The sequence below is a fragment of the Hirundo rustica genome, chromosome 7 (assembly GCF_015227805.2).
Source record: "Hirundo rustica isolate bHirRus1 chromosome 7, bHirRus1.pri.v3, whole genome shotgun sequence".
NCBI lineage: Eukaryota > Metazoa > Chordata > Aves > Passeriformes > Hirundinidae > Hirundo > Hirundo rustica.
The window spans coordinates 11,685,543-11,710,277 of NC_053456.1; the positions used below are offsets into that span (position 1 = coordinate 11,685,543).

General features: G+C 45.7%; 1 protein-coding gene across 5 annotated transcripts in view; it reads right to left on the reverse strand.

The window, feature by feature from the left end:
• GLI2 (GLI family zinc finger 2) overlaps positions 1–24,735 on the reverse strand; it is a 188,922-nt gene that overhangs the window by 66,572 nt on the left and 97,615 nt on the right. For all 5 annotated transcript variants that reach the window (XM_058421370.1, XM_040070008.2, XM_040070007.2 and 2 more), the window contains one exon: positions 256–361. In XM_058421370.1, coding sequence (XP_058277353.1) covers positions 256–361 — 106 coding nt within the window. The remainder of the gene's footprint in view (positions 1–255; positions 362–24,735) is intronic.

Here is a 24,735-nt window from a genome sequence, read left to right on the forward strand (position 1 = left end):
GCTGAATAATGACAAAGAAGCCCTATACTCCCATCCTGCTGCTATAGGGCACTTCTATAGGCTCAATAGAGCTGTAAAGCCCTCCTGCCAGGCAGGTCAGCATTGTCACTGGATGGGGACAATGAGGTGCAGGGTGGCCAGTAGGGTCAGCTTGCCAGAAGGACAGCGAGTCCCAGGGACTTTAGCAGTGGGATTCAGAATACTGCAGGCAGCTGACATTTTAGCAAGGCATGGGAGTGGAGGTGTAAGACTTACCCGTGGATAGCGTGGAGAGAGTGAGGTTCGTAATGGTATCGTCCTTCCTGGTGGCGCATGTCAATTGGCAAAGGAGCGTGGAAGGCCGGAAAAATGTGCTGTGGCACTGTTATGGGGAATAGAAGAAAAAAAAAGGGACTTCAAAAACTTTTCCTTCCCTTTTAAAACAATTTCAAAGGCACTAAATCTCCATGAATTTCAGAGCAAAAGCAGTGCAAGACAAGGGGTCTTCATGATATCAGCTCTATCATACACCAGAGAAGTGGAATGAATAAATAATCAAAGTCATGCGGAAAAATCCTACATCTTCGACATAAAAGATCTCCAACAGGGTTTTTGACAAAGACAAGCAGCCAAGCGCTCTTTGAACTTGAGGAGATTATAGCAAGCACCAAGGAAAACTAGACTTGCAACGCAAATCAGACTCAACAGAGCCTGGTGGGATCCAGACCTGCATCGTCCCTTAAGCCTGGATTGGCAGCAAACACTGTTCCTGAAGGTCTGTACACACAAGTTGAAAATATTTACCTAAAAATATAACAGCAAGAGCAGCACTAAAGCAGAATGTCTAGGCAGTCAGAAGAGGCTCAGAAGTGCCTACTGCCAGGTTCTGAGAGAGGAGCTCAAATTGCTCTCGCTTGTAATCACTTGAGGCCCTATTTTTTATTCATTTGAGAAGCTTGTTTCATCTTTGATGGAAAGATAAAGTGGTCTCAAAAGGCAGCGAACACCTACATTGACTTATTAAATCTACAGGTTTTAATATTTATTATTGACCCCAAAAGTTAACGGCGAGAATATTTGAGCAAGTTGAGCTGATGGAAAATTCATCAGGTTATTTCTCCTCACCACCCCCGACAATGCTGTCTGCTGCCTGGGCCTTTCCTGCTAAAATTACAGAAACTAAAGAAATAGAATTAGCAGAGCCGCGATAGCGATACCGCACAACCGCAATAGCGATCCCGTACGATCACCCTTTGACAGGGTTCCGCGCATCTGTAAAGATGCCCCTTTCTACATTGGTGGCAGCGACCAGCTTAAAGATAAAAGGCTGGTATTGCCCTGCCTTTACAAACAGTCAGAAGTTCTTCATTAAAAATTGCTAGTATTGTTGCACGTTTTACCATTCTTTCTCTGGCTTCTTGGCCTTTCTGTCTAACTGGAGACAAAAAATAAAACAAATCCAACCTCCTAAGTGAGCAATTCAAAACCCAGCCTGTGCTCGGTATTTCACCGTAACTTGCCTCTGCGACAGGTACCATCTCTCTGGAGACTGGGGAAGCACCATCCAAAACCAAAGTGTCAAGGCTTGGGCCAAGTCTCTTGCTGTCGCTCAGCAAACTTCAGAAACGCCAAACTCTTTCTCTACGAAAGACTTAAAATTCAGCCTTTTGCATCTGTGACTCCAGCTGCACCAGAGCTATGCCGACTCTGTCCGGTGGGGCTGTGCTCCGCTCGGGTCCGTCGCGCAAAGCCTGCGTGTAATCCTCATATACGTCTTTCCCGGCATATCAGCAAGAGGATCTGTGGCTCCTACTCCCATTGCAACGCTCAATCCCTAAGCACAGCGCGGCACAGGCGCGTCAGCCAGGCTGCTGGGAGAGGTGAGAGACTACACAAAAACAACCCTCCTGCCAACTCTGCTGAAAGGCGTTAAGCGAAGGTAGTCGGTGTGGAAAGTATTTAAGGCTCCGCAGCAGACTTGCTCTCTGGGCTCCAGCAAAGGGCTGGCACCTCACACTACCTGATACACTGGGAGCATTTTTGCAGCTCGCCTAATGTCAGGACACAGTAGAGTAACTGTTAACCACATCCCCCGCTTCTGCCCCCCTCCCCTCCTCTCCCAAAAGCAGCTCAGGGAGAGAATGAACTTGGATCCTTCAGGATTTGCTTTTGCAGGAGGAAGATTGACTCTTTAACTGTCCTGGGTAGGGACGAACTGTTACACAAGGATACTTGCAGGCAGTCTTCATTTTAAGAGGCCACCAGTGTTTTTCCAGATGAAAAACACACCAGAGTTTAGCTGTCACACCCCATTCCCTGCTCTCACACGGCACAGTGAAGCCTCTGGTCTCCCCAAACCATGCTCAGCTCAAACTCCAGCCTAGGCTAGCAGACACCTACAGCTGCTGTCCTCCTCCCTGGGGACACTGCTGTCCCCTGGCCACAGCTGCTGCCGCAACCCACAGCTGCTGTGGGACCAGAGAGAGTCCAGCTTTTACATCATCACATACACAGCATGGTCACAAAATCAACTGTCCCTGCACAGACATCCAGTGGCAGAGAACACAAACATCTTTTCCAGCCTGAGCCCCTAGGCTGGGCTTCCTGCAGTGCTCACCCCATATCTATGCTGTACAAATAAACCAAAAGGAGCAAGAAAACTTCTGTGGTCCTGGGATCAACCCAAAGCGCTGCTGGTGGCATTCCTATAGGTAAAGATTAATAACCTCCCAAAATAGGGTGGTCACTCTGCCTCTAATGGACAGGTCTGGGGCTGAGTTAATCCCCAGAGCGCAGGAAAGTGAGTGCTTACCGGGGCTGAAACTATATTGGCCATCGCAGCTGAGTTTTAGTGATGTGGAGAGTCGCCCTAATCATTTGGCCTGTTCCCTAGGGCAATTTAATTTATTAATAATGATAAAACTACTAAAAATGGGTAAAACTGAATATCGTAAAAGCCAGGCCACGTTTTATTTTGTACCTATGCATTTCTACCTGATTGATTGCTGAGATAACAGTGGAAATTTCTGTGCTAAAAGAGTCTCTCCTTGTCACTCAGGAGAGCTGGGAAATAGAAAACATGGGCTGTTTGCTGTCTGGCCTCCTTTCCTAGCTATCTGTTGGTATAAAATTGACATCTAAAGAGAATTTCTCCCTCCTCACACTTCTGATTATTAATGGGAGAAAAATTTCCATGAACTTCCTCCTTCCCACTGCACTCTTGGTTTGTTTGTAGCATTTCAGTTTATTTGGCCCATGGGGAGCTCAGCAATGCCTCTGCCTTGGGTATCTGTTTCACACCCCCAATTCCAACCCCACCATGTGCCCTCTGCTTTGTTGCCACTAAGGGCAAGGGTCGGGTTTTTTGACATCCCTTTGCAACATTCCCCTTCATGACTTCCCCTCTGCTTCCCTGCCTGGGAGCACCAGCCAAGCCTATGGGCTCCAGTGGCTGGTGCTGCTCATTTTTATTCTCTTCCAGGTGCTTGGTCAGAAATAATGAATGGTTTTATAGGCAATCAACTACCAATTCATAAACGTCAGCCTGGCTCTGCTTCTTGTTCCCACCCCTCCAGAAGAGGACTGTGAGCTGGCAGCAGGACAGCAACACATGCTGTTAACAAAGATGGATGTTTTACACATACGAGTTAAAAAGACAATTATATTCAATTACTTCAAGTAAGTTACGGTGATGTATTCCTGAATAGCCACGCGAAGGGCAATATGATGATTAGGGCAATGAATTTGCCAACTTTAATCTAATCAAGGCAATCTTTTGTTTAGCATTATCTGCTTTGTAGTGGCAGAGGATTTACCAAAACCAAGCAATCTTTGTAGATTTAACCCCAAAGCTGCCCAATTAGAGCTAATGATGATTGCTTTACACAAGAGGGAGGGAGATTTTAGTAGGAGGCCTGGGGAAATCTTTTCCCCAGGAAAAGGTTGGGCCGTACCAAGTCATGCAGTACAATACTCTGAGGCGCAAAGGCATGACATGGCACCTCCAAAAGTCCCCAAGCACCGGAGCCACAGATAAACATTTTCTCTGGTTCCTGCTGCAGGAAGAGAATGCCAAAGAATACATCAAAAGCAGCACCCAAGGGGCAGGGAGAATGAGAGAACAGCGTGTTTTGCACAGAAACGGCGCAGCTCTACACCAAGTCTGTGGTTTGCAGTTCCCAGGGTGAAACAGGGCAGCAGAGCACAAGGCACACTCAGGCGGCCCCACCTTCCACCCCACCGGGGCTCCTGCAGGAATGCGTCTGCTCCGCCGTGCCATTTGATAAGGGGGAAGATGCTGCTACCTGTCCCCACTTGTTGGAGCCGATTTTCTGGCCAAGGTTTATGAGCAAGACACGGACCTCCCACTGCTGTGTTCTCATCCTTGTCTATTCAAAGGCCAGCCAACCAGCCAACCCTCTGGGCTTCAAAGAGAAAAGATAGGAGGCAGAAATGCAGATTTAAAGGGGATGTCCCTTCGCTGAAAATCCCAGGAATCAGGGAGGGAGGCATCAGAAACAGCCCTTATTTGAGGATGATGCAGGCTTTTGATTATCTCCACAGATAAACCTATGCTTCAAGAGAAACACAGACTGCCTGTATGGGTTTGCATAGTGAGCAAAGGAGCTGTTTTGACACCACTCAAAGTAGCACTTTTTTTGAGTTCAAGAGTGAGAATTAGGAAGGGTCTAGCAAGTTTGTTCTATTCCAAATACTACAGGTTACAAATCTGCTAAAAAAAAAAAAAAAAAAAAAAAAGAGAGAAGATATCAGACCCCATGGCACCGAAGTGGGTTTCATTTGCAGTTTGTTTTGACAAAACCAATTCAGTAAGCCCTTGGGAAAAGACTTAAAGAAGTTGCCACTTGCATCTGGGATGCTGCAGCAAGACTGTCTGGGAAGAGACCCTGAGAAGCCCCCCACACAGCCTTGGTACTACACAATGTACTGTCCTCCCTACACTTTATCTGAAGCACATGTGAGTTGTGCAGGACACCCGATGGGCTAAAAAATATACAGCTTTCCTATGGTTGTCCAACAGTCTCTTGGGGGAACAAGCAAACCAGCCTGTAAGTAGGCTTCTTTGCTATCAGAAATAGTCCATAAATATCTGGCAATCAACAGTGAAAGTCATTTGTTGAGGAAAAAAAGTAAAATATCACTGGATAATTCAGTACCCGTTGTGCCTTCCTCAACAAATTTGCAAAAAAGACCCCATAAAAATGAACATTTTATAAAAGAGGAAAGTTCTGATTTCTTGAGATGCCTTTTGGTTTGATTTTCTATGGAGTCAGTGATGCATGGGACACAGCTTTCATAAAGGGATCACAAGCTCCCTTGCAAAGACTAACAAAGCTTCAGCTTTCTTTAGGAAGGGAAGAAAACATGCATCTGAAACACAGTCCTGTTTTTTAACTCAAGAGGGGCTGAAGCAGGCTAATGTAAAATAACTTGCACAAGTGTACACAGTGAAACAAGAACAGGGTATCAATGAACCTCAATCACAGCAGGCAGAAACTGCAACTTTATCAACTTTATCTCTAAAAAGCTTCAGAGCCCCGGGATACTGGATTGATTTGTGTTTGCGGTGAAAAACTTTTCCAGACACCAGCTCATACTCTCCTGTCACTGCAGTGTCATTAGCAGCTGTGCACAAGCAACTGACAGAAAAAAACGGGAAAGGGTCGTCCCAGAGGATGCTTGTGAGGTTTCACCAGTACTTCCACAGTGAACTTAGCTGCGCTGTCAGAGGCCAAATCCCTCCTACTGGGGGAACGTGGGATGTTGCCTGGTGCAACACAGCAGCTTACAACAACTTTTGCTTCTGTTTTTTTTCCTCCCACGTCCAGCTTCTTTGAAAAAGTTAATAGTAAAACAATGGTTATCTGCAAAGGCCCTTCTTGCTGCCCATATTTTCTCCCAGATGTCCAAATCTCAATCTCTTTCTCAAGAACAAGGTTAAGGTACAACAAACATGAAGTGTTCTTCAGTCAGCAACCTCCCAGTGAAGCCCAAAACATCAAGTGAGAAAGAAATCTTAGGCAGCATTCGTTTTTCATGTTACACGTTTTAACATCCCAATTTTACTCATCCACAGGATATATTAAAAGAGATGTATCTTGGCATCCAAGAAGCACAGTGGCTGTGAAAGAGCAAAGACAGGCCTGTGCTTTGTTCCCCGGCTTTCCTGTGGCGATTTTCCTCACATCAGAGCTCTCCTAGAGTTGGTGGGTTCTGAGCATCCCCGGGTAGTCTCATTGTGCGAGCAGGGGAGGCAAACCCAGCCCCGAGCGACAGAGTGTGTGTGTGTGGCTACTTGACTCCCTTTGATAGTCCCTCCTGGGCATTTCACTGTTGTATTTGGATGGCCGCCCCTCCGGCAAAGCGCTGCAGGACTGTAGGTGTCGGCAAGGGAGATGTTTTTGTGTTTGTGTGACGTCCCCAGAATAATGATCTAGCTGTTTAAGTGAGCTGAGCGAATGAATGAGCACAAGAAAAACATCTTCACTGAAAGCGCAGCCAAAGTTAATGCACCATTAATAATGGTCTGGGTGAATTATTGGAAGGGATAATAGGCCTGGGGTCAGGGAAGGTCTGAGACAAAGAACAGGGAAAATTGGGTCACAGAAACATGACAGAGCAGATCACGCTGATGCGTCTGTGGGATTCTCCTCGGATGAAGTCATATACCACCATGCAGAATATTAAGGGCTTTGCAGGGACAGCCATTCCCAGAATCACCACTCAGATCAATATGGGAAGGAGCAGCAACAGACACGCAAGGCTAAAGTGGCTGCCTCTTAGTCCACCTTTGAGTGATTCAATGTTGTTTAGCTACTTTGCAAAATACACTGCATGCCTTCCTCAAAAGGGGGTACTTATGCAATGGCTAATTACACCAATCTGGGAATTTTCTAAGCATAGAGAGGTGTCTGGGCAAGCGTGTCCTTTCCCTGAATGGCAGCACCATACATTTCACAAAAAAACCACCTGAGGTGCTTCAGCAGCTCTGTTTTTCTGTCTCCAAAACTGCGGAAGGAGTTGCAACCCCTACTCCCGCCCCATCAGTTGCCTGTCTTCACGACACTAAATTACTGACTAACCTCGCTTTGTCAGAATTTCCCTTCTTTAAAATGGAGATAATAATACTTCCCTACCTCAGAGGTTTGGTTAATGTTTATACAGTGCTTTAAAAATGATGTGGTAATTAAGTGCTCAGTATTATTATATCAACGTCTATAATGATTCCAGCAGACAGCACTATAAACAGGGCTGCACCATGCCTACTTTCCTTTTGTTTGGCTTGTTAGCATTTGGTTTGGTTTTCATACAGCATACTTCAATTATTAGTGGTTAATTATTCTGTTGTTTTATTACCTGCTCAATGGCTTTGACAAAAATAAAAGAGGAACTACACAAGAAGAATAATAGAAAATATTCATTTTGGCCCACTGGGAACATTACAGCAAGGAGAAGTGGGAGGCAGGCCCCCACCAGCTCACCTGGGGAGACCTCTCTCCTGCTCCAGGCACTACAGACCATTTTGAAATACATCCAGCCAGCTGTTGCCACCCAAAGGGATGCAGAACAAGTTTTCTATTCTTATAACAAACCTAATGGAGAAAGATGGTGGTAGCCTGATTTACAAAACTATGTTTCTCAGACAACGCACATCAGGATGTTGGAGAAGATAACATGCTTAGTTTAACAGTGGGTTGGGTACAGCATCCCATCCAGATAAGAAATAAAGATCACACAACAAACTTCTGTTGGGAAGACAGCTCAAGTAATGGTAAATACCCTGTAGGAGAGTTGGAAGGAGAAGGGGCCTTGCTCGGATGCAGATATGTGAAAAGTAAATAAGAAATAATAAAAACACATTGCCCTTCAGCTATAAAATCACAAAAAATAATGCCTTGAAAAGCATTATTTTACTGACATCTCAAAGCACCTGAAGGACAGTGTCAGTGTGACTTCACACTCAGAGAAGTTGGGGTGCAGTGAGGAGCAGAGGATAAGGCCTGTCTCTCCACTGCAGTACTGCTGGAGCCCCTGCATGCACCTCACTACCACAGACAGACCCAGGAGCCATTGAGTTCCCTGCTCAGCTCCCTGCAGGGACACAGACTTCGGATGTGCACGTGGGCACTCACTTGACACAGAATAAAGCCCATTCCTGGGGTTACCTGCATAATAAATGCTATCATTAAATCCATGAAATACAGCAAACATCTCCCCCAGACACTGCAAATGGCAGGATGTCCCTCTCTGCCATCCCAGAGGAAACTGCCTCAGATTCAATCACAATAACCATCCATCCACTTGGGAACGGCCCAGAGGAGCTTATCTACTTACAAAGTTTATTCTACTGCTTCAGCTCAGGTGGAAGAACAAAAAATAAGTCACTTGAAGATGCTGAGGGGTGCCTTTACCCAGCCCCTGCCTGGGACACAGGCCCTGCTGGCACATGGCAAGCACAAACAGGGCTCTGGTGGCCGTGCAGTTGGGAACACACCCCAGCCCAGCCACCGCTCCCGCTCCCGGGCAGCGCTGCTGAGCCGCGGGCTGTGTCCGACAGCCCGGCGTGCAGGCAGGCGGCTGCTGAGCGAGCTGGCTCTTGCAGCTGGGATGGGGTGAGATTAGATCAGCGAGCTCCCCCCGCAGCCCCGTGGCCAACTCGAGGCAACACTGAAGGAACTTGCCCATAAATTTCCTCCCCACCCCGAAAAGAAGGCAGCGCTCTTAGATGAACTCAGGCCCTAATGGAAATAGGATATTCTTGTTCAGCTCAATCTCTAACCCATCCTGAAGTTCCTGGCAGCTCCACTCAGCCCTCTCCCATGCACTGCCTGACCTTTGATAAGGGCATTAAAACTGTCAGTCTTTTCCTGGGCAAAAGAGACAGAACAATTACAGTGAGGCTAAAAATGGCCTTTCCCTCTACATGGAAAATTTAGATTAAAAATTGAAGAGTTCATTGACATTTTCTACAAGAACACAGAATTGTCGTTAAAAAAATCAAACCCTGAAATTCTTTCATTGCTATCTACCATCTCTGAAACTCGGCATGAGCAGCTTATCCTGCCTCATCCACCAAAGGAGCAGGGACAGCTGCTGCTGGCAGGGACATGAGGACCCCAGGAATCTCTTCAACATGCTGCCACGCAGCAGCTGGCTTTGCAGCACCCTTCTTGTGTGACCAAAAATGGGGCATTTCACTTCTTGGTGGTAAAACAGGAACTTTCTGAAGCCTGTTGATGTGGGAAGTCCTGGAATTGGTTGTGCAAACCAGGTGCAAACCCAAAAGTTTTGAAAATTTCAGAATGGTGTAGGGGGAAGAATATATTCAGGTCTATAGAAGTATTTTCAAACATGCAGATGAGCATTTGTGCATTAAGGCAATGCATTAAATATTATTCTACAATAATTCCTGGGGTCCTCAGGTTACTGATAAGTGGCAGCCTTAGGGGGACAAACCATTATTTTTTATACCTCTGAGAAAAGCAAATAAGATGAAAGCAGAACTCTCCTGCAGCCAGAAGGAACCCCACAAGCACAAGGAAGTCCCGCAGTGGGGTGCCCAAACACCAAATCTCTGATGGCTTTTCGAAGAGCAGTAACTAGAAAAGTCCCTTGATCAGCCTTGCTGCCACCAGCCACCTTCTTCAATCCCAAATAGCTGGAGCTGGGAGAAGCTTTAAGGCAGAACAGTTTTTCATCAGTTAATGTTTCACAGGCACCTGCACCTTCTCTAAGAAGCAGCACAGAAGAGATTAAGATGGTTTAAGATCTATTATACTTTGGACTACAAGAACATGGAAGCGATGAAGTTGAAATGCCCTGACTTTATTTCAACAATATCTGCTGAAATAGATTTGAAAGGGACCACTGAGCATTTGTGCTTCGTGGAAAATCAAGAAGAAATCAAAACTGCCTTTCTCTGCTAAATAAGCCCTGAATTCTTTGGGACATGATGAAATCTGAAACAGCAGCAGTGCACGTTTCCATTGCAAAGGAAACCTGCTCCACTCACATCGCTGCTGGAGAAGTAGCACAATGCCAGTTCCACCTGGGAAGCACCAGTCTACCCCACCATCGCTGATCAGGAGTTTCTACATGCATGCTGAGCATTTCCAGAGTGAGACCTTCCCACTAGGGCTAGCTTTGTATTAGCTGGTTAAGGCGAAATGACCACCGAATGGGAGAAAAGAAACCCACAAGGAAAGGCCTAATGCAGCTTATTAATTCCACAGGTGAGCTGCAAATGCTAGAGTCTTGAAAATCACTTAACTGCCAGGCTGTCAGGCCAAGATGTGTTTTGAGGACGCTGCCAATCTGACAGTTATTAACAAACAAAGAGGCCACAAGCCCTGACTGCACCGAGATCCTTGTTATTTCTACTCATGTGCCACCTCCCAACAGGAAGTACTTAATAAGAATAATATCCCGAAAGGCCAACCTACGGCAGTGCAATTAAAAAGCTTTTCTGTCTCACGTTAAGGGGAGAAAAAAAAATGAGGGGGAAATTAAAATCAGACAGGAAATTCCACTAGAACAAGCTAGCTTATGTCCTAATAACACAGGATTGTGCCAACTCCTGCAGAAAGTAGAGGAGGGAAAGAAAAAAAAATGGGGGGCGGGGGGGAAGAACAGAAACAGAGAAAGAGAAAAGCAGCCCTCTAGACTGACTCAGATCTGAGGCTACATTGTGGTTCGGCTGTGGCTGCAATTCTAAAGGGAGAAAGGCAGCACAAGCAAATAAAAGGCGGTTTGCTTTTCAAGCAAGTTGCTGTTATATGATGTAACTCTTGTATGAAAGCATGGCCACTGCTGCTTTGTTGAGAAAAGACACAGCCTGATAAGCTCGAAGGACCAGATGGATCTTGGGGCTTGTTCTCCCAACAGCTGCTGCCAGAGAATGGAAAGAAGAAAAAGAAAAAGGAAGAAAAGAAAAAAAATCCCAACCAGGAAGGAAGAAATCCCGGCACGCGAGGGGCAGGCAGGGAGGTAGGGCAGACCAGATGGTGGTTCAACTTGTGCCTGCCTGGACAGGTAGTAGGAGAAAAATCAGTTTGTCAAAAACTTCTATGAAAACTTACAAGGAGAGACATTTTCCACAAGTTGTTATCATCCTGCTTCCTGGGAAGCCATCAGGATTCAGCAACCACCTGCACCTCCAGCTGATGTAGCAACTTTCAAAAAAGTGGAACACGAGGATTTGCCCCTGACTTCTCTGGGACCAGGCCAACAGATGACAAACCTTGCCTGTTTCACACTAAAGCTCATTTCACAGTGGAACCCACCTCACTTCAAGCCAGCTGGTGAAACAGGAGTGTGTGAACCACAGCTAACTGCCTGGTTTTCTCCCATGGTACTCAATACCTGGATGTGAGAGTCCCCAAAGTCCTCAACGGGTTTCTTTTTCTGGGTATCCAAAGGAGGGAAAAATGCATTTAGGGAGCAGAGAACCAGAGCCTGAGTCCACAGTTACCTAAGCATGTAGTTCAATAGGGTTCAGGTGTTCCTGGAGCTCGATTTTACATCTGAGCAATTTTCCTTCCAAACTTCCAAAGGAGTTTTCCTTGGCTCCCTGAAGTGCAACTGCTTCAGGTAGCCTCTAATACAAGGCTAAATTGTATATTGCCATTAGGTTAAGGCATTATGGGAGAAAGCACTAACTGGAATCTGTGACCAGGAGGCAGCAGGAGGACCAGACAACACTGCTGCCCTCAGCAGCACCTGACCTGACCAAGCCCAGGATCTCTGTTGGTGAGATGTGGAGGGACAGGGAAGTTGAGCAACCTCAGACTGGAAACCACAAACTGGTGGAGTACTAAAGGGCAAAGCAGTGAATGAAAATGGAGGGAAAGCACATCAGCTATCACACAACACTCATCTGAGCAGCAAATCTAGAAGAGCCCTGACCGTGCTCCTTCCACTCATGCGAATAAATCCTTATTGAGGAGTTTCATCCCAAGCCATGTTTCTAGGAGCGGATCTACAGATGGATGTGTTTTTTAGCCTTCACACCCCCATCCATGCATTCACACCCCTCCCCTGAGGTGGCACTGGCACTCACTCAATCACACACTGAGCCAGCTCAGGGAGTTCATCCAGCTGAAAACTAATCACCTAAAATTTTATTGCACAGGGTTTTGGCTGGATCAGACCTGACCCAGTTTACCATGAGATCAATGGTAAAGAAAAAGCAAAAGCCCTCAGGGTGCTGTTCAGCAGCCACTTCCAGCCCAGGCTGCCACTGAAAGCACTAGCCCTGGCCTCCCTTGGCCACTTGTCCCCACAACACAGCACAGCACACCCCATTATGGTGGCCAGGATGACTTTCTGTGACTGCAGGGCTCACTGGACTGAGGAGTACATCTTGATGAAAGATAATACACCCTTTTCTCAGTGGCTGATGCTTACAGCCCAGCTTCCAAGTCCTGGTGGGCATGGCTGCTTCAATATGTATGGAGTAGTTGGGCTGAGTGGCCACTGCTAACTAAATACACTTCCCCAAATCCATCAGGTAGTACACTACGAGCTGTCTGCTCAACCAGCCAACGCAACTTGCAGGAGCTGGATCCCTGCCTTGCAGAGGAAAAACTCCCAAGCAGATGCCTAAATCCTGTGAAAGCTCAGGTGCCAATGCCAACAAGAAAGAGCATGCCAGCCTGCCCTGAGCACAGACCTACCTGAATGGTCTCTGCCACTGCAGCACTGCCTGCTGCCATGGTGGGGACACCTGTACTGCCTCGTGCCACAAAGACTTGCTCAATCTTTCAGGACAAGGCTGTGCTTCAAACTCAGCGCTGGCATTTCGAACCTCTCTAATCCAAACCACAGGAGTCAGTTTGCTTTCTTTATGCATATGCTCCTCCAGGCATTAAAACAAACTGAAATCAAACTGTTCCTATAGGCAATGATTTGAAAAATTTCCCCTTCGTATGAAAGGTCTGTTTATATAATTTGTAAAATTGAACAGATCGAGCCTGGAAAAAACCCTTGCAGCGTCTGCCGTGCATTTTGACCAAACTTCTTGCTGGAAATGGAAGAAAATATGTCTGCTCTCTACTAGTTGTGATAGAATTGCAGGGCTGTTTTTTTTTTTTTTTTTCTCTTGCACTTATGCCCAGGTGATAAGCATCTAGGCAGCCTTCAAAGAAGAGTTTTGGGAGCTTTCATGCTTCGGGACACCAGTCCCCAAAGCAGTCCTAGCCAATAAAGACTGAGAGGATACTACATGAGCTGGCTTTTAACCAGGCATAAGGCAGCCTGCTGCTCTTAACTAAGCAGAAGGTCTGATGAGGAGGGGGGTGAGGAAGTTATCTGTTTTACCCAGCTGTGGTTTTGGTGCAGGCTAATAACTCCCATGTATCATCCTGCCTTTGCATGAAAATTTTCCGACTTGTATTAAAAATGGTCCCAGTGCAGTTTGCAGCAGATTCTCCGGGCAGCTCATGCAAAGTGTTGGTTGTTAGCATGCTGCTTGTGTAATGAGGGTGCTTAAGACTGTAAGGGGTCTCTGGAAGGTCCTTAAGAGTGATTGCAGTTCAGGAGACTCACCCACCTGGCAACACGCTGATTTATGGCCTGCTCAGTTAATAGCCCTGCTTAACACAGGAGTTTGTCGAGATTAAGTAATTGCCTGAAACAAAAAGTTTATTATCTTTAAGTCTCTGCTGATGAATGACTGGGTGTTGGAAGAATCATGTGAAAGATCATCTGTGATTCCCACCCACTTTAGGAAAGAAATATAATAAGGTTTTAGAAGACAAGCTCTTCCAAAAAGGAGTTTGAAAGCTCACAATGTACACTCAAATTTGGTCGAGGTTACAAGGAGAGGGTTTCACACCTAGGGTGCCATCTAATAAATAGCTCAAGTAAAACCACATTTCTGTGATGCATTTTTCCCAAAGTACTGCAAGCGTTTTGTAAACATTAATTAATACCACCCCTTGAGAGATAACTGATCCTGTCACACAATCATAAGATTGGGAATAAATCAAGATGCAAAGCCTGTTTAGTTTCCATACATTACATAGTGGCCTTTCTCAGGGTACAAAAATCTGGAATTTTCCCATCTAGAGAAGACTGTAGGTAACTGCAAAGTTAAAAAATGCTGCATGCTACATTCTGCTACAATTACTTGTCGTCTCCATTTCCAGATGCTTCAGCAAGGTTAATCAGCTTGATTAAGGTCACACACACACTGCCTCATGAAACTGAGATCCAAAGTGCAGCAGAGCACAGGACTTTGGGACTTGCCCTGTTCCACCCCCACCCTGAGATGAGCTGCCTGCCTGCCTGCCGAGCATCCCTCGCAGTGGGGCTTGCGCTGGGAGATCACACAATCCAAACCTCTCCTCCTTCGTCCCCCATTTCCTTTCCACCCACGAATTTTCTCAGTTGGCACATGAGCACGGGAGTTTGGACATGAAGGAAACAGGACTGAGAAGAACTCCCCATCTCCACTGCAGCCACTAAGTAACATTCCCACTGCCCCAGATGTCAGACACACTGTCCCTCCTCACATCATTTCGAGGCCTTCCTGCAATAAAATGGGAATTGGCTCCAGCTTTTCCTAGCACTTCTCATATTACCTTTTAATCCAAATACATATGGTTCAGGGAACACAGAGTCTTGCATGAAAGGATGTACACCAAGAGAATGCAAACCCTGGAAAAAAAGGGATTAGATCTGCAAGACTCCCTTGGCCCCAAACATGTGCCCCCCAATTCCCCAGCATATTAATCAAGAGTCTGATGAGACTCCTTTTGAAATCCCCCAAAAGATTTCTGTAGACTTCAGTGGCTTTTGGATCAGGCGACAAACTTAGAATAAATCACAAACTGGCTACATCTGCCAGGTTTATTTTTTTCTTTTCCAGGTTTCAGAACAAATCCATTTTACTGCTGGCAAAAAGCAGAATGAAATAACTGACAAGAGTTCAAATATCCTGTATCACTCCTCATATTAATTCAGCCAGTCAATCTATCCCATAACTTTGGGAAGTGAAGCAGATTACTTTGGCCAGATCAAACCACAAAATTGTGCTGCTTTATTTATGTGCAGTTTATTATTTAAGGCAACCTATGCAAACCCTTCTCTCTGGGGTTAGAAGTGACAATGTGGGTGACTAAAAAAGAGTCTTAAGCTAAGCTACAGTTAACCAAAATACATTTGCTAAAATACTAATCATCACCACAACCCCCTCACCCCACAATCAATTTTGGCAAGTCTCTCTTATTAAAAAATATCTAATCTTAAACTAAACACTTAAAAATATGACCCAGGTCTCTGGAACCTCATATTTTGCATAAATTTGGATGGGTTTAAGAATTTGTGGTTGACGTATGGCCTTTTTTTTTTTTTTTTTAAATCTATTTATCACTGATAGCAAATTCCCCATGCATAAAAGACCTCATGACACTTCCAAGTTGGGTGATTCTGTAGCATGTCTCTCTATCAGTGAGCAGAAAACAGTTGTTTCCCGATTTTCAATTCAGAGCCCGGCCGATGTGTGCTGATAACTTCAAGATACCTTGAGAGATCTCCAAGATGGAGAATTTCCTATGGCAAACAGCTTCAGATATCATTTAAGGTTTAATTTATTCATTCATCATCTGCTGAAAGCAACACTAGCACTGGCTTTGAGTTGAAAACCTACTGTACAATGGATACAGCATCATACTGAACTTTTCTCTCGTTTTCGGTGCCTTTAGGAAAAACAGCCATACATCCTGACAGGAGAGGGTTGGGGAAGATTCTTGGATTTGCTTTGACACAAGGGCTTGGAGCCCCTTGTGCCATTTCTGGATGGGATCTACACAACCACTAGTGAACTGTGCCCACAAGCTAGGGTAACAGCAGAAATGGGTATATTAAGTTCTTCAGAAATGCAATAGTGGCAGATCAAAACATCTGTGAACACTGTGTTTTACTGACAACACACTTCTAACTTTGAAACAGGTTCTGCTATCAGGCTATTAGTACAAGCACTTTACTTTGAAGTATGTACTGTAATTCTTGCAATTTTACTCCCAGCTCTGGTATTCATTTGGCTCAGGTTACTTCTATAATTTATCTTCCCACTGGAAAAATTCAGCCTGTAATACACCCATCCAGAGTGGTACGGGTATATGCACCCTCTTTCTGTGCCCCTCTTTTATCCTGCGTAATATTTTCAATAAGAAACTTTAAAGGAAAAAAAAAAAAAGAGGTTTTCAATCCCAGCTAACTGATACTAGCTCTCAGCTTTTCCCACGAGAAAATCACTTAGCACTTCTCTGACTTGAGGTGACTCATTGCTGTTCCCCTGCTGAGGCTCCGTGCTCCCCTCGCGGTGTTTAACCCAGGCACGTAACTCGCCCGGTGTGGTGGGTGTGTTGGCATTTGCTAATAGCTTCCTGGGCTGTCACCTGCATGTGATGGCTGAGACAAAAGCTTACGTGATGATTTCTGTTTACAGAGCAGTTATGATAAGCTGACATTTGCCTCTAGCTGTTGGGTTTGATAACTCAAATATGGCCTACATGAGCACTCCTGTGAGCTGGCGACACTCTTGTTGAGAGTCGTTTTAGAGGAACTTTTTGACCTATCCTCTTGAAAATTACAAGTGAATTTCTGACACATGAATGAGACTGCTTTGACAGCTGAGGAAGCTGCAGTGCCGTAATCTCTACGCTCACGTCCTCACATGCCACGTTATCCGTGCCACCTCGCTGGCAGCGGTCAGCACTCTCATGGAGGCTCAGTTTCCCAGCTCCCAACCTGAGGAATATTTCCTTCACCCAGCCCCACAAGTACAGGTATCAGTATGAATACGTCCCTCAGACGGGGTACCTGCTGCCTGGGAGCATCTTGAGCAGCAAAGCCACAGCAGCAGATGCCTTTGAACACCTAAATGAGCATTTTCCCAGCACCAACCCCGATTTCACAACTCTTCACTTGCAAACGAACAGCCTGCGTGTGCTCAAAAGGAGAAGAGATCTGGGTCAGGGACAGAGGAGACAAAGAAACCACACTGGAAGAAGAGTTCCCTTGTTCCTCAGGGGACAACAGTGCCAGGTAGGCACCAGCCCCTTGAAACATCACTGGGATGCTGAGGAAGAGGAAGGAAAGAAAGCACCAAGATGAACTCATGTCAGCATCACTTGGGTTGCCAAAGCCATGACTAGTGGAGGTCACGGCAGACCTAACGACACTGGAGAGTTCACAGCACCCTATTTATTCCCTTTCTCCAGGAATCAGGTGATACTTATCCTGACACGTTCACTTATTAAGAAAAAGAAGAGGTGTAAGAAACAGAGCACAGGAAGCTGTGAAGGAAAGGGACGACAGGCTATTGCAGCCACCTTTCTAAACTGCTAATTGAACTCCAGTGGCCACAAATCACTATGGCTATACTTCATTATTCACACTCATCTCTATGTGATTTTCAGTTACTTGGCTGGCCAGCAAGTGTGTTTGTGGGCACAACAATTTTCCAGATTACTGGGTTTTCTCAATTTCTCAGAATGCATTCTTCTCTGATCTTCTGACTGTATCTCATCTAGTATCAAGGCAAGCCACATCCATAGCCCAAAAGAGTTGCCAAATACAGCTTTGACAGTACATACACGTGCTAATTAATATTATTAAACTGTTGCAACCACAGCTCCCAGCCAAGAAGGGACTTCTAGAGTATAATCCAAATCACAGGTACTTCTATCACCTCCCCTGGCAAATGCCATGTGGTTGACATACAACTGGGAAATGGAGGCAAACTGATTAATACATTTTCCTCTGACTCAAATGACTGTGTGATCACATGAAAGAAATCTGTTAGCAGCTGGGCAAATAAGGGAAACTGTTCACCTTCAGCCAGGATATGTTTCTTTTTTTATCAGTGTCTGGTCCTAAGACACCCTTAATTTGTTATTTGTACGTAAAGTGCTGCTACATTTGCTTGTGTCCTGTAATATCATAGTTTGCAAACAGTTCCCTGACTTAAGGGAGCTCTCGTTGGGACTGGATGGAAGATTCAGGCTTTGGAAAACAGCTCTCAGTTCAGGAAAGTGTTGGTGTATATATCTTTATCTCCATCACAGCGCAGCTATCCCTCTTTTCATAGCCTGAACTTTCAAGTGACACAACACACCCCAGTCATGCAGAGGTGGTGAGAGAGGCAAGGCCAGGTCTCCATCCACCCTTGTCAGGCACTCTCCTGGGCTCCAGCCTTCCACTCTGGGTCAAGAGGAAAAGACAATTCTGCTGCCCAAACTGGGACACTCTACATTAAACCATCATAGTTGGAAGCATATTTGAGCTGTCAAGGAGGCGAAAGAACACAGGGATGATCTGTCTTGAGAAATATCAGGACTGATCCCTCCCCAGCCTAAGTAAACTTTTGTGACTCTGGCTCCCAGTGGAAACAAAATGACCATTTTTATCACCTCACCTCATCCCGCGTCTGTAGAGAAATGAAAGGCGAATGCAGCGACTGCTAATATCTTTAGCCACATTTACTGAAACCTTTTGACACCAAGGCTATTTTTATTACCTAAGTGCACTATGCCTGTATCAGAATGCAAGTTTTATTGCTTACAGTTCAGCCTTGCAAAAAGCCTTTTCCAATAACTGTGGCAAAGATACGCCTTAATGACATAGGGAGAGGCTACAGTACCTCCTAGCACAGCCTGGTACTAAGAGTACCAGACATTAGTACGTTAGACATCCCACACATCTCTACTCCCCAGAGGGAGTGAGTGAGCCTTCACTCCCCTGCAGAGCTCTCTGTGTGCCAGGGCTGCACCCAAAAACACCTGCCTTGGCCAAGCAGCTGGACATGTCGAAAGTGTAAGCACAAAACAGGAATGAAACACAGCTCTCTACAAGTTTTGTTTGGCTTTTCAAAACAGCACAATAAGCAGATTTTACTGCCTAGAAGTGGATGGTACAGTCTCCTCCTCCTCTCAACCTCCTGACCAGAAGCTGCAATATCCAGCAGCGCCCAAGGACCTCTAAGCAGCTCCATCATATCAGTCAAGGCTCATGGTGTCCCATCTCCAGCAGTAAGATGGGAGAGAGCCAGAAGATGCCTACCATTGTACTCTAGAGTCCTCCCCCAGGCAATTTCTTGGGTCCTGAGCCAGAAATGTGCCTTTGTATTTAATGACCTTTCAGAGGTTTCCCTTCTGAGCTGTGTCTCAGTTTCCCCAACAGCAGAACAGGAAAAAAAAAAGGTTGCTTTAGTTTTATAAGAATCTCTTAACAGCAATACCACTGTCAGCAAATGGCTTTAAAAAAGACTGGACAGAAATCTGTGCATATATATGTAAACCCCTTAATTTTAAGTTTTCTTTCAATTACATGGCATTCACCAGTCTATTCCTTTTCTCCTGGAACTGCTGACTCTTTCAAATAGTAAAATGTAACCCAAGCAAATAAAAGTAGTTTAGAGTGATACAATCTTGGTGTCTCAGAGCATCACATGCAACACCTATATTGAGAAACCAGGAACTTGAACAGATGCAGTCAGACTGCTTGCAGTGGGAGTTCAGAGACAAATAATTCAACCTTTCATCACTCTCTAATCCCAGGAAAGATATCAAGGTTAAACTACTGAGAAAAATATAGCGAGTGTTAAGCAACACGGATCTCTCTCTCAAAAGGCATAATTAGCCAGGTAGCCATGGTCACCCAGCTCAAGCATTTGAACCTACAGTAATTTCTCCCTTCCCAAGATGCACAACCCAAGTAGGTGCATTCACTGTCTGCAGCCACGGCGTGGGTTTGGTGTCAGCCGCTCGCTCTATAATTGGCTCTTTATTGTGAGTTACCACGAAAGGCTCCAGGCAGTCCCCACAGACCTTGCCCTTGATCTGGGTTAAGATACTTTGACCCGTGATCCTTTATAATAAATGATATCCCCGTGCTGAAGAATGCTGCCTTCAACAATATAGGGCTGCCCTCAGGAAATGGGAAAGGAGTTTTCCTATAAAGGCAGATTAATGAAATTCCACGCAAATTTCATGCATTTTGAATAATCATCTGAACCGTGACGAACCAGCTTCCCCTTGCAGGAATCCTGCTCCAAATCTTTGTAGCTTAAAGACAAATTTAGCTGTTTCTTTCTTGGCTGCAAAGCGTGTTGTTTTTCTTGGACTTGGCATGTCAGGCTGAGAGTGGTGTGCAGGGCAGCTCGTCCCCCAGGCTTGGCTGCCCAGCAGACAGAAAACACCACCCAAGCACTGGTGTACTCATGTGCAAGGCTGGCTGTAATTTGAAGTTTTTACACAGCCCAATATTCCCTGTTGAGGTGGGATAAGCTCCAGTGCAGGGATCAAAGAGGATTTCTTCTTGCGCTGATACCCCCTCCCCCATGGCCCAGCTGGTAACACAGGCAGTGAAACCTTCCCTCCTGGTACTTTCTTCCCCTGTTTTTGACAGCTCACAAAATTCTGGGTTTGGGACAGGGCTGTGCTCAGCAGCTGCACAACCTGCACTGATGGCACCTGGCTGAGATAAAGCCACCCAACAGTCCTTTTCTCCCAGGCACCTTCCTCCGGGGCAGCTCTGAATGTCCTTCTCTCAATATTTTCCTTTTGCTTTATTTCTGGCCTCTCTACTGTCTCCCTAAACATGATGACAATAGGTGTCCCACTTTTCCATCTCTGGGCACTTCTCCACCTCCCTCCTCAGGGTTTTTCCCAGCTCTGAGGGTACTGGCATCCATCAGGTTCCCCATTAAACCCCTTTTCTACCTACTAGGGACATTGTCACTGCTCATCTCCACCACCCTCAGGTATTCCAAAGCATTCCGCCTACCAGATGTGCACCATTTGTCCCAATACCTTCTCCCTGATGGTCAAGGTTGCGTCTGCCTCAGCAGCTGGAGGCTCACTCCCTGCCTTTTGATCCTTGAGCCAAAGTCTCAAGGCATGGTTTTCTCACATCCTCCTGCTCACCAGGGTCAAACCAAGAAGTAGCAAAGGAACATCATCTACTTCTAAATTTTAGTTTCCTAAAGAAAATGATTTGTTTTCAGGGGCATGGTTGTGTTAGCGAGACACAAGCGTTTTTTCCTAGAGTAGTGTGTGGTGATGGAATTCCCACGGGCAATAAGAATTTTAAAGCATTAAGTTTTTTAAAAGACAAAATACCAATTTTAACAACTTTCACTATTCTTCCACCAGTTTATATGGAAATATTTTCCTGATACTCATGAAAATATCAGATGAGAAAACTTTCAGTTTACAAAAAGAGTCTTAGGAGTCTTTCACATGCAGCAATGTTAATGAGACTGCAGCCACAAGGAGCGAAAGCACAGGAGCACAGTGTTTGTACTGTGTATGTCAGCCCTCATGTGTGCTTTCAGAGGAGGAAGCAAACAAAATGTTTTGCCAAGCTCCTGAAACGGTATGACGTTAGGATAAACTCCTGCACACCTTTACTTACTGGAACCTAAAAAATTGCAAATAGCTATCAGTTGTCATTATTACAGCTAAACTAGGTGATATTCAGAAGCAATGTTATCTTCCTAGCAATCACTACCACAATAAAATACAGAGGGAAAAGGATGTCACTTCCTTGATTCAAGTAAATCATTTATGAAATTGAGATCTTTTAAATGAAGAAGTTTGGGAAAAGTGTATTGCACTTAACAGCAAAGCAGAAAACAGCACACTAACAGCCTGACATAAAGTCTATTGAAATCAATGGGAGTCTTTCCACCAACTTCATTGGGGTTTGGATCAAATCCTCCAGTAGAATAAGCTATTCTGCAATACCTATTATTACGCACAGTTTTGTTCTGGTAATTAGATGCCGGGAGGGCGCACTGCAATTGTTTAAGGCACTGATCATTCACCCATGGAGACCTGTGTTCAGAGCCTGGGTGGGTTGAACTCAGAGGGGCTGCAGATTCCCAGTGGTGCCTGTCTGCATTCCCAGCCCCACTGCTGCTCCCAGGTAGACAGGACAGGAAAAGGCGAGAGAAAGCGAAGGTCAGGGCTGAACTGGCAGAAATATGGCCAGCCCTTGCCCAAAAATACCTGGATCCTGTCCTTCCTCCAGCTCCTCAGTTTTCCCAATGCACCATCACGCATGCATAATATTTTCAAAGTCGTGGACAGCCAGCAGGTCTCAGGTCTGCACAAAGCAGCTCTGTACAGCCCCAGGCATTGCGCACAGTGCACTGAGCGTCACCAGAATTACTGACGACACAGGGAACACAACTCCGTGTTTGCATCTTGTTCCTAAGGTAAAACATACTGCTCCTTGCAGGATAGGTTTGAGGGAGGGACTGCAAGTCCCCTGCAACTAAAATATAAACAGAAGGGGTGAACCACGCAGAAAGGACTCCCACCATGAAGCTATACATTTGGATCACTATGAATACAGGACTCCATGCCATTAGCAGCCAACAGAGAAGACAGTATGTCCTGAATTCTCGGAGGAGACCAGCATTGCAAAGCTGTGCCTCTCTGATGAGGCTCAATGCAGAGAATGAGCAAACCTATGCTCATCAGTGTAAAAAAAACAAACACGCAGCTAAGGAAGTTCAGCAGGTTGTGGCTGGGATGAAGACAGCACTACAGGCTGCTAGTTCACAGTCTCTTCCCACGGAAGACCTGCAAGCCACCAAGTAACACGGAGAGGATGCAAGCGACAATGATCAAAGGCATTCCCTTGCACAGTTCAAAGCCTATCTGTGGCACTGCTCACTTCTCATCACTCTGTGGTGCTTGCACTAAAAGGATGTATCATTTCAGAAAATGACTACAAATTCATGGAAGAAAAATCCTGTGATGCCACCTGGAAATCAGCTGGTCCTTGAACTGCAACATTTGCAAGGCTGTGAGAGCACCACTGGGAAGCTGCTTCCACACCTGCACTGCAGCTGAGCGCTCCTGCCTCTCTGAAGCTGGAGTCAGAGTTAGATGGACCTTCACCTCAACCTAAGCTGCTGCTGCTGATGCTGAGTTGAGTTTCACGGATACTCCTCCCTGACACAGCCCAGCAACACGTCAAAACAGGGGGGAGGTTGGGAAGTGACCTGCCTGGCATTAATGGCAATGCCTGCTTGATTCGTGTCTTCCTTACCCCCAATGTCTTTTGTGCAGCTAAACATCTGAACTAATCTATAGCTGCCTGTATTTCCATCAATAGGGGGAAAAAAACAGGTGAGGAATATTTCCAAACGCCTGCTGCAACTGGGGATCCTTCCCTTTTGCTATTTTGTGTGTTGAAGGGTGGCCTCTTGCAATCCTCAACTCCCAGCCCCAAATCAACTTTTGGTCTGGGAGCTGGATCCTCTGCATCAGCAAGAGGCTACACTTCATTCCCTGATAGTCTGGAAGCGCTGATGGCCTCAGATGTGCCACCAGCTCAGATGCAGAGCAGTTATCATGCACCACGCTCCACCTAGAATGCCTGGCTATCTCTCTGCCACTGCTGGGCCTCAAAAGCCCAGGATACAAATGCCTGCCTTCACCACTCCCCATCTCAGATGTCACAGGATTTACAAAGACACGGTAGAAGCAGTCTACAAGAATAATTAAAACAACTGAATAGACTGAATATGTTTGGATGAGCTTTGGTCACATCAGTGTGAAAATCCCCCAACTGGAAGCTGACTAGGATGGATCCAGTGGGGGGAACACAGGGCCTGGTATGGAGCAGTGCTGCAGAAGTGAGCCCCGTGCAGTTGAAAGCGAGGCCCCTCTTCCTGTGCCGCTCCGACATCTTAGAGATCTGCAAAAGCTATTTGCAGTGAGAGGCTTACTTGTAAAACATAAATGAATACCAGCTGTCCAGACAGGCTCAGAGTGCAGCCTCCCTCCTTTGATGGCATGTGGTCCCTGGGGAAGCTGGCTGGGCTGGCAGGATGTGCCTCGTCTCTCCATCCCAGGGAGACACACAGGCAGTGGTGTGGTGAAAGGGCATCAGTGTTTTCCTTCCGAGGTGTCGCTTGGTAAGCAAACTAAATGCTTTTTCCCCTCCTAGGGGAAAACATAGGTTTTTTATCACCCCTGATTTTTTTTTCTTTTAAATACATTTCTCCTTAACCTTGAGAACAAATAGCATTTTATATTACCCAAGAAGAAAGTCTGAGTCTTCCTCACTGCCCCAGAGACTCGCTTTGGATGCACTCATCCATTGCTCCCCTTCAAGCACAAGCACATTCCTGCCCCAATGCTGGGTTCTGGCAGGGTCTGCCTCTATATATCCCAGGGCTCCAGCTGGATTCCTCTGCCCTTTCTTTTTTTTTTTTTTTTTTTTTTTTTTAAATTTACCTTGGAAATAATCTTTCCTGGCAACATATTAATGCCCTTTTCAAGGCTCAAAAGAAAATTCAAACAGCAGCACAAACCAGAAGCCAAGTGACTGAGCAGGGAGAATGGTACCTGCTTTTTACCTAAATACTTATAATTTGCTAATACTGCCATGAATAGTTAGTTTTATTTTACTTATGTGTTTTATCTCTTTAAATAGTTACTTGGCCTTCCCCACGATAAAACATCAGGGACTCTGGCCACTCTTCTCACAATGAAACAACAGACCTGACTTTGATTTGTAGATTTTTTTCACTGCATATGAACAAATGCAAACATGCAAAAGACAGCACTGTTTGGTCTTGCTGCACCTCAAGACTTTCAAAATTACAGTATGGGAGGACATGAGGCTTCCCCAGCTTCCAAAAGGGGCAGAGCAGGTCCATCCATGTCAGGGACAGTATCCCAGACTCCAGCAGCTCTGGGCACTGGGGTG